The following is a 14,213-nucleotide window of genomic DNA, read 5'->3' on the forward strand; positions in this document are numbered from 1 at the left end:
ACAAAGTTTGGATCTGATGACAATGGATAGACTTGCAATTTGGCAAGCAGGGATGATTGTGCTGGTAGCCTGTCAGTGTCGCACAGCATGAGATCTAGATAACAGACAGATGATTCGACAGGTAGTCGACAAAGAATTTGAGCTTTCCTTGTCAAGTAGGATGCTTGTTTTCTTTCTTTCTTTCTTTCTTTCTTTCTTTCTTTAGTATGTAAATACTTCTTCAGTCACATAAGCATGCATCAGAAGATGAGCAAACTGCAATTCTCAATTATGGCGTCAAGCGCCCGCTAGTTTTGATGCAAACGCATACGAGACTTTTCTCTCATAGCTTCCCTTCCACAGTGGTATGTCTTTTCGCCTCTTCCTTTAACCATTAAATAAACCTTTCTTTACCATCCTCGGACGGCAAGCTTCTCCTCGGGCTTCATGGTGTCGCAGTTGATGCCCACCATGGCCTCGCCCAGTCCAGTGCTCGTCTCGGCCAGCACCTTGGGGTCCTTGAAGTGCGTCGTCGCGCGCACGATGGCCTTGGCTCGCTTGGCGGGGTCGCCAGACTTGAAGATTCCACTGCCGACAAAAACGCCGTCGCAGCCCAGCTGCATCATGAGAGCGGCGTCGGCGGGGGTAGCGACACCGCCGGCGGCAAAGTTGACAACAGGGAGACGGCCAAGCTCGGCAGTTTGACGGAGGAGCTCGGCGTCGACTTCGAGTTCGCGGGCAAGTTCGCGGATGCGGATGATGCCGCCTTCGGCGAGGGCAGCCTTGGCTTGGGCGATCTGACGGTTGACGGTCTTCATGTGACGGACGGCCTCGACAACATCACCAGTGCCGGCCTCACCCTTTGTTCGGATCATGGCAGCACCCTCAGCAATGCGACGGAGAGCCTCACCCAAGTTTCGGCAACCGCAAACAAAGGGAACACCAAAGGGGCTCTTCTCAACGTGACTCTCATCATCAGCAGGAGTCAAAACCTCACTCTCGTCAATGTAATCAACGCCGAGAGCCTCGAGGATCTGGCACTCGACAAAGTGACCGATGCGGGCCTTTGCCATGACGGGGATGGTGACGGCCTCCTGGATCTCCTTGATCATGGCGGGGTCCGACATGCGGGCGACGCCGCCGTCCTTGCGAATGTCGGCGGGGACTCGCTCGAGTGCCATGACGGCGCAGGCTCCGGCCTCCTCGGCGATGCGGGCCTGCTCGGCGTTTGTCACGTCCATGATGACGCCGCCCTTGAGCATCTGGGCGAGGCCGGCCTTGACGGTGAAGGAGGACTTGGCCTCGCTGCCGTTGTTGGAAGTGTCGTTGGTCATGGTGATGGATGTGAAGAGTGAGAGATGAAGAAAGAGTTGAGTGAGATGTGTGTGTGGAGATGGGAAGAAAAGAAGGAGATTGTCTAGAGAAGTACCCTTTTTATTTACGTCTCTGACTCAAGAAGCAACATGCAAACCCAAAAGTAGGTATTACTCAAATAAGAAGGACAAGAGAACAATACCGAAGCCCTCCTTCTCGGCGTTGCCCCTCCCTCCTCCGCCGCCCCGGTATGCGGCGCCGGAGCACCACGGGTTGCGGAGTGAGTGCGTCCGCCGCGTCCGTAATGCATGCATGCTTCATGTACATGTGACGAGAGACTTTTTTTTTCTTCCCAAAGAAACCTTAATGTCCTCCCCCTCCTTGGTTACTAGCGGTCGTTTCTCCGACATCCGATCTAGGCGCCGCACGCCCTTGTTCCGACGGATGCAATAGGGCGGATGTAACAAGGCCAGAGATGACAGAGATTGCGGCAATTGTCGGGAAGAAGAGGGACAAGAGATATAGCATCATGCAAGAGTGAGAGATTGCGTCTCGGCGTATCTCTACCCCGTGATCCATCACTCATGCCCTCAATTCTAGAATGTCTCTCATTTGGAGGGTGTGTTGAAACCTTGACTTGCAGTGTCTGATTGTTCTGCTTGTCTGGCTTTTCGCCACAATCCAGATCCGTGGATAACCTACTACAGTGGCCATTCCCATTGTTCCTAATCAATTGTCAATGACAATGCTCGCCCTAACGACATCATTCATTCCCCTCTAAGAAGGTCCAGAAAGATAGCGGATTCCCCCCAAGTTCCAGACCCATCAACACCCGAGCCTATCCCACCAAAGCCGCATATCGCCCCCTCCACCAACCTGCATGAGCGGCATTGTACAGAAACGGCTTCTCCTCAGATCCTCCAAGCCTTTCGACAAAGCTGACTCGATATTCTATTCCTTGACTCACGTACCCCCCTTGCTAGTTCACGGCATACCCCGGAGCCGCCGCGCTTCTCTCAAAGTTCGGAGTTGCTCTCCTCAACGTCGCCGCCCTTCTGTGCGTCCCTTTTGTCTGCATGCGGCATGTGCGTCTCGCATGGTGCTAATGCACGGCTTAGTCCTCTTTGGGATATTCCGGTATCCATCTTTTTTCCAATCTCCCGAACGAGAATCTGGGGATCTTCCTTTAGCTAACGGGACCCTGACTAAGAAGAATCGCCTTCGGCCATACCCTCCGAGGGATATGACAACTTCTCCGTTATCGCAGCCTGTTGATCCCGAGATACATCTATCTTGTCTATCTTCTCTCGCAGATCATATTCTAAAATCATCAACTCATCACCATGTTGAGCCTCACTATTGGCGTCCTCGCCCTTCAGGGCGGCTTCTCTGAGCATGTAGACCTTGTCCACAAGGCCGCTGAGTACCTCTCGTCTACCGACGGCATTTCAAAGACAAAGTTCAACTGCATCGAGGTCCGCACTGAAGAGCAACTCGCCCAGTGCAATGGCCTCATCATTCCCGGCGGCGAAAGTACCACAATCTCTTTTGTCGCTGCTCAATCTGGTCTCCTTGAGCCCTTGAGACACTTTGTCAAGTAAGAACCTCTTCTTAGAGTGCTTATCTCTGTACTAACTGAAACAGAGTTCAAAAACGGCCTGTTTGGGGAACTTGCGCTGGTCTCATCCTCCTCTCTGATGAAGCCAACGCCACCAAAAAGGGCGGCCAGGAACTCATCGGTGGTCTCGCCGTGCGCGTCCACCGCAACCACTTTGGTCGTCAGATTGAAAGCTTCGAGTCTGGCCTTGACCTTCCCTTCCTTCAAGACGGGGAACCATTTCCCGGCGTCTTTATCCGCGCGCCCGTCGTGGAAGAGATCATTAGCACTTCTCAGGACGAGAGGCCGCCCGTACAAGTCCTCGCCAAGCTGCCTGGTCGGGTGGACAAGATGAAGCCCGGCCTATCACAGGCAAACACCAAGGATGACTCTGGTGATATTATTGCTGTTAGGCAAGGTAATGTGCTGGGAACGAGCTTCCACCCAGAGTTGACAAAGGATGCGCGGATACACGTTTGGTGGTTGCGCGAGATTCTTCACCAGAAATAAAAGGACACAACATAGACATAGACAGGCGTTGCAGGAAAAGGAAATAAGATTATTAATATTTGGGTATCAGCTTTCATCAGCCATTAATTCCTCCACCAACTCGTTCTTAGCTCTTACCCATAGCCGCATCGTATCCCGGTGGTGGTGACTGAGGTCGAGGTACTGAACCTTGCCCCTGCTCCCCTTGTTGTGATGTCTGACCAGCCCATGTAGGTGTCCTGTTCGCAGGAGAGCTGAATCCCAAAATCTGAAGTATTTCTGGGCTCCCCATCGTCTGGGCAAGCTCGGCTGGTGAGATTGTTCCTCCAACATTCACATCCGCACCATGCGCCTTGAGCAACTTGATCAAGTCTACATCCCTCCTCGAGATGGCCTGCATCAACGGCGTCCTCCCCTTCTTATCAGTCGCGTTTGGATCAGCACCGTGTTCCAACAACAGTCTAGCCTGATCCTTTCTTCCGTGGTCGATGACATACAGCAGAAGCGTCTCACCACTGCTCATCTTCTTCTTCGTCTGTGCTCCAGCCTCAAGCATCAACTTGAGCATCTCAGTGTTGCCCATCTCCATAACATAGCAGATAGCCGCCACGCCCGTCGTGGCGTTGTTAACATTGGGAGACCCTCCATGGTCGAGCAGCATGCGCACTACTCTGATCCTCTCGGCCTCGGAGAGCTTGTTGTCGCGGATGGCGATGAGGAGGATAGGCTGACCGACCAGATCCTTGACGTCGGCCTTGGCCCCGTGATCGAGGAGAAGTGAGGCCATGTCCAGCTTCCTCTTGATGATGCATTCCCCCATGACGGATATTCCAGTGAGTGTCTTGGCGCTCGCGTTGCTGCCGTTCTCGAGGAGGAGGTGCACCATATCCATACGATCCTGACTCGTCGCGATGGCCAGCAGAGAGTTGCCCGTGATATCTCCCGAGTTTGCACTCGCCCCGTGCTGAAGAAGAAGACGAACAAGTTCAATGTTGCCCTTCTTGACAGCCTGCGCAATCATCGGTCGTCCCGACAAGGTTGTCGTGCTCGCCTTGGCACCACTCTCTAGCAACAGCTTGATACCCTCCAAGTTTTCGCTGTTGCAAACATCCACAAAGTACGATTGTCCTGACCAACTCTTCTGGTCGACGTCGGCACCTTGGTTGACTAGGAATCTCGCAACGTTGAGGCTGCCAACCGAGGCGGCCAGGAATAGAGGTGGCAGCTTCAGGTCCCTGGAGTTGACGTCGGCACCAGCTCCGATAAGAAACTTGACAGCTTCCTCCTTGTTAGCTAGCACCGCGCATCCAAGAGGCGTGTTTCCCTCCCCATTGCGACCGTTGATATTTGCACCCTGTGCGAGGAAACCACTCATCTGCTGTACATCACCTCGAAGAGCTGCCTGACAAAAAGCCGTCGCTAAAGGATCAGGTTTGGGCCAAAGACCAGCAGTCATGGCTTTGAACGAGTTTGTCAGCGAAGACAACCCCTTGGAAAATCCAGAAGACGAGCTCGATGCCTCGACAGTGGGCGACTGTGATGAACTAGGCTCGTAGGGCGGAGGTTCAACATCGACACCGGGGAGTGGCCCCTTACTACTCGATGCGATGGTATCAGATGGGGCCCCAGAAGTGATCAACACATCCTTGGTCTGCGAAGCTTGGTGACAAGCTAGGTTAACATGGTGAAACACCTCTTTGCCGCTTGAGCTGTCAAGCGCGGTATCCTGTTCATTCCGGCTTTGTCTAAACGCCAAAAGAGTCAACAAAGCATCATAACAAAGGTTCACAGTTTGAGCTTACAGCGAAAGCACCTTGGCAAAGAAAGCAAACAGTCGTGAAAAGGCAACCACGGCATCATTATACACTACCAGAAACACCTCATCAAGCATAGGCAGCGTGTCGACCTGCAGCCGCATGGCCTGCTTGTTCAGCACGGCAGTGATGACATCGCACGATCCGAGACTTTGGCTCAGATGCGTCTGTAACCGAACCGAGATGACGCCAGCAGCGTTGAGGGCTGTCTCTAGTTGTCCGACATGCTGATGAAGCTGGTACAGTCTCGCGGCAAGGTTTGCCAGTTGCGAGTTCTCAACCTCGAGCGAGCCGTTGAGTTCGTTGAGCTCTTCGGCGCTAGACAAGATTCTATGAGAGATGGTCGATCCCAAGGACGTCAGTGAAATGACGGAGAAGCCGTCACCGTCCATCCTGGCGTGGATCTTTCAATGTGGAGTAAATAAATTGGTGTTGAGGGGTTTGTGGGTGTGGATCGACAAAGGCCGCGCGCGGGGAAGAGAGACAAAGAAGCCGGGGCGTCACAACTCTAGACTCTTCTCTCCAAGAACCTTCACTTATAACACAAGACGACAGCAGCTCGAAACCCTCGCTTGGGTCTAACCGTTACAGTCGGTAGGGCTGAATTTGCGTAAACGAGGCAAGGCTGAACGGAAATGCGTCGTGTGTTGATGACGCGGTCCAACGGGCTTGGCTTCCTCCCAGACCACGTGTCTAGCCAGGATCATGACCTTTCACCCACTGGGCTGCCTCTCTCCAGGCTGAAGTGTTCACTTAATCAAACATGGAGCAAATCAAACTGCTGCCTTGAAATGTGACAACTTGCCTAAATCGTATCTTCAATTTGACAAAGGTGCCCTCGCTCCATAATACCGCATACGCTCAAGTGTCCTTAATCCTGCTTTTTTTTTTTTGCTTACGCCATCTCGCATCCCTCGCTTCTGCTTCTGGTTCCCTCCCAGCCATTTGTTTTACTTTGGACTGACAACCTTTGTCTTGACTCCTTCGATAGGTTGATCCTTTGCTTTCTCGGGCCGTGTCATGAGGTAGAAGAAGCCCAGACCAAGGGCAAGACCAACACCACCAATCACATAAGATTGGTTCCTAGACTCTTATCAGAAACTGGTTCATTGAAGAAGTTGTGCGCAAACTTACTGGTTCTTTTGAGATACGGGTCTCTCTGAAGACAACTTGGGGGGGTTCTGTCGAAGCTGTGCTGACACGCAAAGACCGCGTTGCCCCAACATCATCGGCCGCAGGGGTCGCACAAAACGGGTGGCTATGGCTGACATGTTGTCTCTGGTATCACAAATATGCTTGATGCAGATCCGGAGTGTTTACAGGCGAGGCACAGCAGCAGCTATTAATAAAAGATCAGAAACATCAATGACGTTCATTAGAATCACTCAATTGAAGGTAAACTCCATTCGGCCTTGAGTGTTTCGGAACATGAGTGATCGTGGCGTCATTGATGCGTAGGTGCTCATCGAGGAAAAAGAGACACTCAGATAAACCCTTTAGCCCATTCTCCCCTAAAGATAATAAATAGAGGACAACAAGAATAGTCAGAGAAGATCTAAAGCTTTGCCGTTGTTATGATACGTCTTTAGTTAATTATTATGGATGCTTGAGAGCTGCCTAGGTAATTGACCCTCTGAATATCCTGATGTCTCGTCTATTTCTCGACCTGGGTAACGCTCTCTTCCTGACATCGCCACCACAAAAGTCATAAGGGTCTAGTAGATGAATGAAATTAAATGGAGACTCATGATCCGTTGATCGGGCTTCGTCGATGGCCATTTCTACACTTGCGACAGCCATCGCTCCACAACCGACTTCGTCAACGACAAGTTCAGCACTACCAAGGGTTCAAGTTCAATCTGTTAATACATACGTGAAATATCTCTCTATGATGCCCCCATCTTCTACAAATGCTTTTCCCCAAGTTCCATTCCTCACGTCCCGTCCAGCCTCCATCTCTTGACTCCCCATCAATCACAGTCACCAGGGACAAGGGCCGCATCATAGCAAGCGCTTCAATTTCACTGTCGTAACATTCGTCTGGGTATCTAACATCATTCGTAAAATTCCCAAGCACTGGACGCATGTGACGGCGGATGGTCTGTAGAAGATTGTGTTGATGTGTATGTTTGTGTGTTGTAGTATAGCTTCTAGACTTTGAATCCTGTCCAAAAGCCCGGGTCGTCCTTCACCCAGGCAACAAAGAACAGGATTTCGGCCTGTGACCAAGTGTCGACGCTTCCGAGACAGTCCAGGAATTCCAACAGGTGGAATGCCGCTATCAGGGCGTGCGCGACGTCCTCTCTGAAAGGCGATGCGCAAGGTCGACAGAATCGTCCTGAAAGCATTATCGGCACGAGGCGTAGATGTGCCCGTTGCATGTATGTCCAGCTACCGGCCAGCTGACTCCATCTGTTGAAGCAGTGCCCTAGCTCCCTCCTATTTCGTGTCCAATACTCTCACGTTGCCGCTTACGGCTCCAAGCATATCCAATTACCGTGAGAAGATCCTCAATGACGTATCAACACTTCCAGTCGCGATAACACAGCGGATCTGTACATCTAGAGGTGCCGCTGCTGCCTTTTTCGGTGTCCCAATCTCGCCGTTGGCTTCGTCGGCCGGGCCCTTGGTGATCGGGGGCGCCCATCGTAAGCTCGTAATAAAGTGTTCATGCATTCCCTCGAGTGTTTTGACGCATTTTCCTTCTTGGCTCAGATCCCAGCATCGAATTGTCTTGTCATCAGATACCGACAAAAGGAATTTGCCGCTCGGATGGAACACCAAGCTCCGGACCCAGTTGTCGTGACCGATCAGCGTCTTGATGCACGTTCCGCGACTGTCCCAAAGTCGGATAGTCTTATCCCTGGATCCTGTCGCCATGAATTCGGCCGTGCTGCTGGCTGGAGGAGCCTTCTTCAATCCAGCCATGGTCGCGAGATGCTGATAAGAAGTAGGGGGAGCAAAAGCGCAGCACTCGACACAATGCTCGTGACCAATCATGACCATCTTTGTCTCTGGGGTGTTCATTGAAATATCCCATAGTCGCAGCGTTCGGTCGTTGCCGGTCGACAAAAGGTATTTTCCATCTAGGGATGGGCTCACGTCGCGAATCCAATCGGAATGTCCTCGTATCGTCTTCAGACAGTATCCTGTGGTGACGTCCCATATCCTCACCGTCACATCTCGGCTAGCGCTTGCGAGTAGATTACCGGAAAGCGGTGCTCCAGGGGCCCCTGAAGGAATAAACCGAACGGCGCTCACGCTGTGGTCGTGTCCAGGAAGTGTGCGGATATTCTTGTACTCGTCGGATGGGTCCCATAGCTTGATAGTCAGATCCGAGCTGCAAGATGCGAGCAGCGTGTGGCCCTTGGGTCCACCGTAGTCTAGATCGAGAACCGCTTTGGTGTGGCCCTTCACCGTTCGTTCCAGCTCGCCAAATTCCCAATCCCAAATCTTGATGATGGCATCTTCATCTCCAGACGCGATGGATGAGTAGATGGGATGGAACGCAACGCAGTTAATGGGTGTTCGGTGCGATTGGAGGACGTGTCGCGGTGGTCCGGCTGGAAGCCAGGAGGCGGGATCTTGCTTGCGGTTGGATAGGGAGGTCGGTGTAGCGCTGTCAAGTTCGGTCTGGAGAACTTCGTTTCGTGCTTCTAGATCCATGATCTGAGAGCCTCATTAGCTGAGGGGGCATGCGACAGAGCGCAGATAGTGTACCTTCTTCTGCAACCGGACAACACTAGTCCACTTCTTCTCCAGCAACGTCTCATACTTCTTAGCGGTAGCAGGATCAAAGATTTCTTCTCCGAGGTTGAGCTCTGTCCTCATAGCAGTGACGCTATCCTGGAAATTATTGGCGGCGAGGTATGCGATGATGGATTTGTGCCTGCAGTGTGGTTAGACGGGCAAGTGACAAGCTCCAGGAGCTCCCCTGTACGAACAGCTCTTCGGCCTGCCGGCTCGTCAAGGTCCGGCTCATTGTAGCGGTGTTTCGCTCTGCTCTACAGAGCAGCTCGGAACCCAGGAATCGTGTATCGTTCAGTGGCGGTCGGGTCGCTTTGACGGAAAAACATGCGAGACGGGTTCGTCGATTAAAACCGCGGGGGAGGGGCGGCGGGTTTTGGTGGGAGAGCTTCCTCGGTGACGTGTCGGTGGAGGAGGATAGGCGACGGTGATGGCTGAGGAGACGACCAATGGGGAGGTCGGTCAAACGGCAGAAGGAGGAGAGCACAAAGGAAAGGGTGACGGCTCTTTCAGCGGGAGCAGAGCGGAATGCGCATCAAAAGGCGACGCGATTTCGCCAGGGGCTTCAACAACCGTGGACAAAGAGCGGTGCAGCCAAACGGGCCTGAGCCGCTGCCCAAGATCACGTGGAGTTCGCCGTAGTGCGTCTACCCTACAGTTGATCAGCATTTGAGGATCTTCAACATTAGTAAGAGATAAGTCGCGTGTTTGTCTACCATTCTAGGAAAAGAAAGGAAGGTTTCATAATGGAGAGCTTATTTCCGTCTTTTTAATTGTGCTTTTTTTTCCAGTTGTCTCTGTTTGTGAACATATCTGCAGAAAGGTCCCATCCCCACTTTCTTTGAGAGCACCACAAAAAGAATGCATGTGTTGGTGTTGGCTGGCCCCGTTTGGACCTAGTTGAGTCCCGTTTTCTGGCCCGTGGAACATGTATCGGAAGCTTCCTTGGACCAATCCAATGGAGCTCGATAAAGCGAGAATCGAGCGGTACCAGCGCCAGCTTCGGGAAGATGAGACCCAGAGCCAGAGCCATGGCGCCCCCAAGAACTCGAAAACAGCTGGGCGCGTGGCAATGCTTGACGACCTCTACCTCCCAATCCTTCTAACAACCACAAAGTCAGCCTTTATCGCCTGCAGCAGCGATGGCTCAGCTTCTGCGAAAGGATGGGCAGACGGGGCGGATTGGAAGGCTCTGCTGAAGACTCTGACCTTTGACAATAAAGACCTCGGCGGGTCCTTCATTCGATATCTCATGCGGGACTATAATCTCCGCTGGAACGGATGCACCATCAACTCAGAGAACTCAATGCAAGTGTATACAAGGAGACTCAGGGGACTGTACAAGAAGTACACGGCCGAGCCGTGGGACGACAACCTCAGGGACCATCTCCGCCAATATGCCAAGATTCTCATCACACCGAAATGGAAGTTGAGACGAGAGCCCAAGGCCAAGCCTACCATGGGCCCTGATTTCTTCATCTATCATATCCATTTCCTCTGGGTACACGATACGTCTCATTTCCATATCGGGTTGGACCGACTCGACGACGCGACTGTCCGCCACTTTGCCATGTACACCGGCTGTCAAAAGCACGAGCTGGTTTATGCCAAACCCCCATACCTCGACAAAATCTTGAAGACGACTGCTGAGGACACGGACGCGTACACCGACGTGGAAAACGATACGGACGAATGTGTGCGGCGTCGACCTAAGGAGTGTTGGGTGTGTGGTGGTCTGGGACGAGAGGTGGGATAATCCCAAGTTGAGGGTCCTCTGCTGGGAGGATATCGATTTCTGGATCCTCCGCGATCCCGAGCGCAATGGGGGGCGTGCCCGCCTCGCCATGCAGGTTCTGCACAAGGGCGAGAACAAGAAGATCGTACCGACATGGTTTACCTTTATTGGAGAGGACATGCCCGCTCTTTGTCCGGTATCTCACGTCCTTGCTAAGGCGCTGGCCGAGGGTGAAATTGACGCTCCGGGTTATCAGACGACGGCAGAGCCCTTCTTCAGCACCAAGCTCAACCAGCCTTCGATTCAAATCAAATGGAAGCGGGAGTGGTTGCATGGGCCTGTGTTTCGGAGGACTCTTGACGATCTAGGCATCAAGTCCAATGAGCCGTTGACAGCTGGGACCTTCGACAGTCACTCCATACGGTTAGGGGTTGCAATGGGCCTCCTGGCACACTTGACAGAATACGCCTACCGGAGAGGGTTCGCTAATTGCGTTGATGGTAAGTTTGCTTGTCTTCTCTTGTCTATGCACGTTCTGACGCGGCGCCAGAAAACTATCGCCAATCGGTTCGGGACCAAGGACTTCGCCACCGCCCGAACAGCACAATCTACCAAGAGGCTTATCACAACGCCAACTGCCATGCTATCGTTCAGGACGTCTTCCTCGGTCGAGGTACCGCGACCCTCTACCTCGCCATTTCCAACCACATCGGCTTGCGTCGAGATGAGAATGCACCGAAGGTGGTCTCTGACGAATTGATGTGTGATATCGGCCCTAGCAGCGACGTGCGACGTCTTGAGGAGGAGGTGAAGAAGATGAAAGCCGACCTCGAAGAGAAGTACGGCCGTATATCATCAGCGCCAAAGGAAGACCAGTCAAGATACGCTCGCAAGCGAGAAGAGCTGCGAGTAGCAAGACAGAAGCACCGGAGGAAGGTGTTCAAGATGATTTACAAAGATCACTTTGACGCTAGGGACGAAGAAGAGCCGTAGAAGCAGCTGCAGGGGATCCGGGAACCCGAGGTAAAGCGAGAGGTGCAACATGTCTTGCAACAGCGCACCCAAGTGGCAGACATCCTCAGCGATATGGAGGACGCCATTCCCCAGCAAGAGATCGTGTAGAAGAAAGTCGAGGCGATCAATGCTTGGGTTGCCTACGCCTTCGTGTGTGAGCCGGTCCGGCACAACCAGCCCAAACGAAAGCAGTCGGCAACTGGCAGCTCGGGCAAGTCAGACTCAGTTCTTCCCGGTGCTTCATCGCCTCGTCAACCGCCCACAAAGCACGCTCTGCCGGCTTCATCCGATACCCCGACAGGCTTCGCTCACAAGCGTAGCCTTCCTCTCCTCCCGAAGCCCCCCGAATCTGTGCAGCCGCCAAATGGGATATGCTCCCTGCCAAATCCTAGCCTCCCTCGCAGCTCCAGCAACAGTCAACGTACTTTTGATCCTATCACTACTGATGTCGCTCAAACAAACCGCCAACAACTCGCGACACTTGGAAAAACGGCCCAGGCATAGAGCAGCCAGCTGAGAGCATACTGAGCGAGCTGCCTGTCTGTAATTGCGTCGAGATTTTCGATTTTCGTAAGAATCTCCTTGTAAAGCTCTGCTAATGTCTTTGGTAGTCGTCTGAGTCTCTCTAGAATCGCAACGTCGGTGGTCTATTAGTAAAGAGCCTGTAATTGTAGGCTTGCCTAGCGGAACCTGGTTTTGTAAGCTATCTATGACTATCTCGTCCCCGTGAAAACCTTATATGCCTTGCGCCTTGGAAGTAAGCCCGTGGATGATTTTATCGCGTATTTCTTCTTTTCTTATGCTAAGCCGCAGTAATAACCCTTTGTCGATAAGGCGTTTTGTCTCTGATTGTATGAATAGATTTATGTTTGCCGAGTTGTAGTTAGAGGAGAGGTATAAGTTTGGATAATTGTCTAGTTTATAGATAGTATCTTGATCTGTCTGGCTTGATATAAATATCTTTAAGAGATATAGAGATGCCTTTAGAAGGTTATTTAGCGTATCTAGTAGATCTCCCTGCGTTGCCGAGTTTTATATTCGTCCAGGGCGTCGATTATAATCGTTATGGTCGTGTCCTCGTATTACTTAAGCAGCTTAAGAATTAATATAACGAGAGGGTAATTCCTAAGGGATAAACCGGTTATACTAGTTTATATTAGCACTAGATTATATTATATAGCCTTAAAGGGTAGTATAATATTATATCTAGTAATATACTTAAAGGTATTAAATATAATTAAGTTATATTAATAGCTAAGGTAATTAATATATAAGAAAATATAATAAATATATTCTATATATTATTTAGTCTTCTAAGTTAAATATAATTAAGTTAAGTTAAGTTATTAGTATTCGATTTATATTATTAAGAGAAATTAAATTAACTTTATTTAACTTATATACCTTCTTTCCTTATAATTAGCTACTATAATAAGATTAATTTCTTACCTAGTATTACTACCTTCGACTATATTATAGCCATAATATAAGGCTCCCCCTCTATTAATCTTATCCCTAAGGCTAACTTCAGAGACCAAGTATCGCCGTGAGTAACTTAGACTTATAATTATTCCTCTTACTAACGTGATATTAGGTTATATTGAAAAATCATCTTCCCGCCTTAAACTTACTACTACGCGCCGTAGTAACCTTTCTTATTTAATCGATAAATTTGGTTTCGAGATGCCTTAGTATTCTATATACTTCTATGCTAACCGCTATCTATACATAATAGCTAAAAGAAAATAGTATTATAACTTTTGCGTTAAGAAAAAGTATATAAATTATAATTTTAGTAATATTTCTTTATAAGCTTATAGGTCGGTTTTTTCCTTAGTAGTAGGTATATGCTAATATATTTTAGTTGCCTGCGTTTCTTAGGAGAAGGATTATATTAAGGAATAGAAAGAGAAGGCCGAGGTAGACCTTTTAGAGGCCTTATCCCGCTTATAGCGGCTTTATTATTAAGAGAAGTATCTTCGTAAGAAGGCTACTAAGATAATCCGTCGTAGTTATAAGGATTTAAATAAGCTAGATAAGGCAGAGCGTCGCGACGAGGAGGCTCGGCGTAATTTAGAGGCTCGGGCTTTATCTAAGGTTTAATTATTAAAAGATTATAGGGTTATTAATTAGAGTACTATTTCTAAGTCTACTTTATTTTTATTTAGCATTATTAATAGAAATTCTTTAAAAGGCGCTATATATTAGTAAGGTATTCTAGGGGTTCTTATATATTTTCTAAGTTAAGGTAATCTTTCTATTTAATAAAATATATTATCTTATTATTAATTTTATTTATATCGAGGATAGCTTTTATAATATATTCTTTTAGTCTATTAACTTCTATATCGGGCTTATTACCTATCTTTACTTAGATAATATCTTATACTAATTTAAGTAATAAGATATAAAAGATTAGATAAAGCTTAACCTTAGGTAATAAATCTAATTTATAGTTATATTTTAAGATTCTTTATTTAATCTTATAGGGTCTAATATATTTATAATTAAGTTTTTTATTTTA

At 49.6% G+C, this 14,213-nt stretch overlaps 5 protein-coding genes across 5 annotated transcripts; 2 read left to right on the top strand and 3 right to left on the bottom strand.

Moving 5' to 3' along the window:
• Positions 1-248: 248 nt before the first annotated feature.
• On the bottom strand, positions 249-1,313 carry NECHADRAFT_66110 (uncharacterized protein; the record flags this gene model as incomplete). The annotated part of the gene is made up of 1 exon (XM_003046358.1): positions 249-1,313. The coding sequence occupies one exon, from the start codon at positions 1,311-1,313 to the stop codon at positions 390-392; it is 924 nt and encodes a 307-aa protein (XP_003046404.1). The 3' UTR covers positions 249-389.
• Positions 1,314-2,636: 1,323 nt separating this feature from the next.
• Positions 2,637-3,400, top strand: NECHADRAFT_32830 (uncharacterized protein; the record flags this gene model as incomplete). The annotated part of the gene is made up of 2 exons (XM_003045797.1): positions 2,637-2,890; positions 2,938-3,400. The coding sequence occupies 2 exons, from the start codon at positions 2,637-2,639 to the stop codon at positions 3,398-3,400; spliced, it is 717 nt and encodes a 238-aa protein (XP_003045843.1).
• Positions 3,401-3,710: 310 nt separating this feature from the next.
• On the bottom strand, positions 3,711-3,962 carry NECHADRAFT_28601 (uncharacterized protein; the record flags this gene model as incomplete). Its single annotated transcript, XM_003046359.1, has 1 exon — positions 3,711-3,962. A coding segment is annotated over one exon (252 nt), but the record flags the coding sequence as incomplete, so codon positions are not given.
• A 3,233-nt stretch (positions 3,963-7,195) lies between these two features.
• NECHADRAFT_66115 (uncharacterized protein) lies at positions 7,196-9,175 on the bottom strand (the record flags this gene model as incomplete). Its single annotated transcript, XM_003046360.1, has 3 exons — positions 7,196-8,826; positions 8,914-9,082; positions 9,138-9,175. 3 exons carry the CDS (start codon positions 9,173-9,175, stop codon positions 7,687-7,689), a joined length of 1,347 nt encoding a protein of 448 aa, XP_003046406.1. The 3' UTR covers positions 7,196-7,686.
• A 693-nt stretch (positions 9,176-9,868) lies between these two features.
• On the top strand, positions 9,869-11,668 carry NECHADRAFT_76100 (uncharacterized protein; the record flags this gene model as incomplete). Its single annotated transcript, XM_003045798.1, has 3 exons — positions 9,869-10,663; positions 10,704-11,175; positions 11,226-11,668. The coding sequence occupies 3 exons, from the start codon at positions 9,869-9,871 to the stop codon at positions 11,666-11,668; spliced, it is 1,710 nt and encodes a 569-aa protein (XP_003045844.1).
• Between the last annotated feature and the right edge of the window lie 2,545 nt (positions 11,669-14,213).

Source organism: Fusarium vanettenii, assembly GCF_000151355.1.
Source record: "Fusarium vanettenii 77-13-4 chromosome 2 genomic scaffold NECHAsca_18_chr2_1_0, whole genome shotgun sequence".
Taxonomy (NCBI): Eukaryota; Fungi; Ascomycota; class Sordariomycetes; order Hypocreales; family Nectriaceae; genus Fusarium; species Fusarium vanettenii.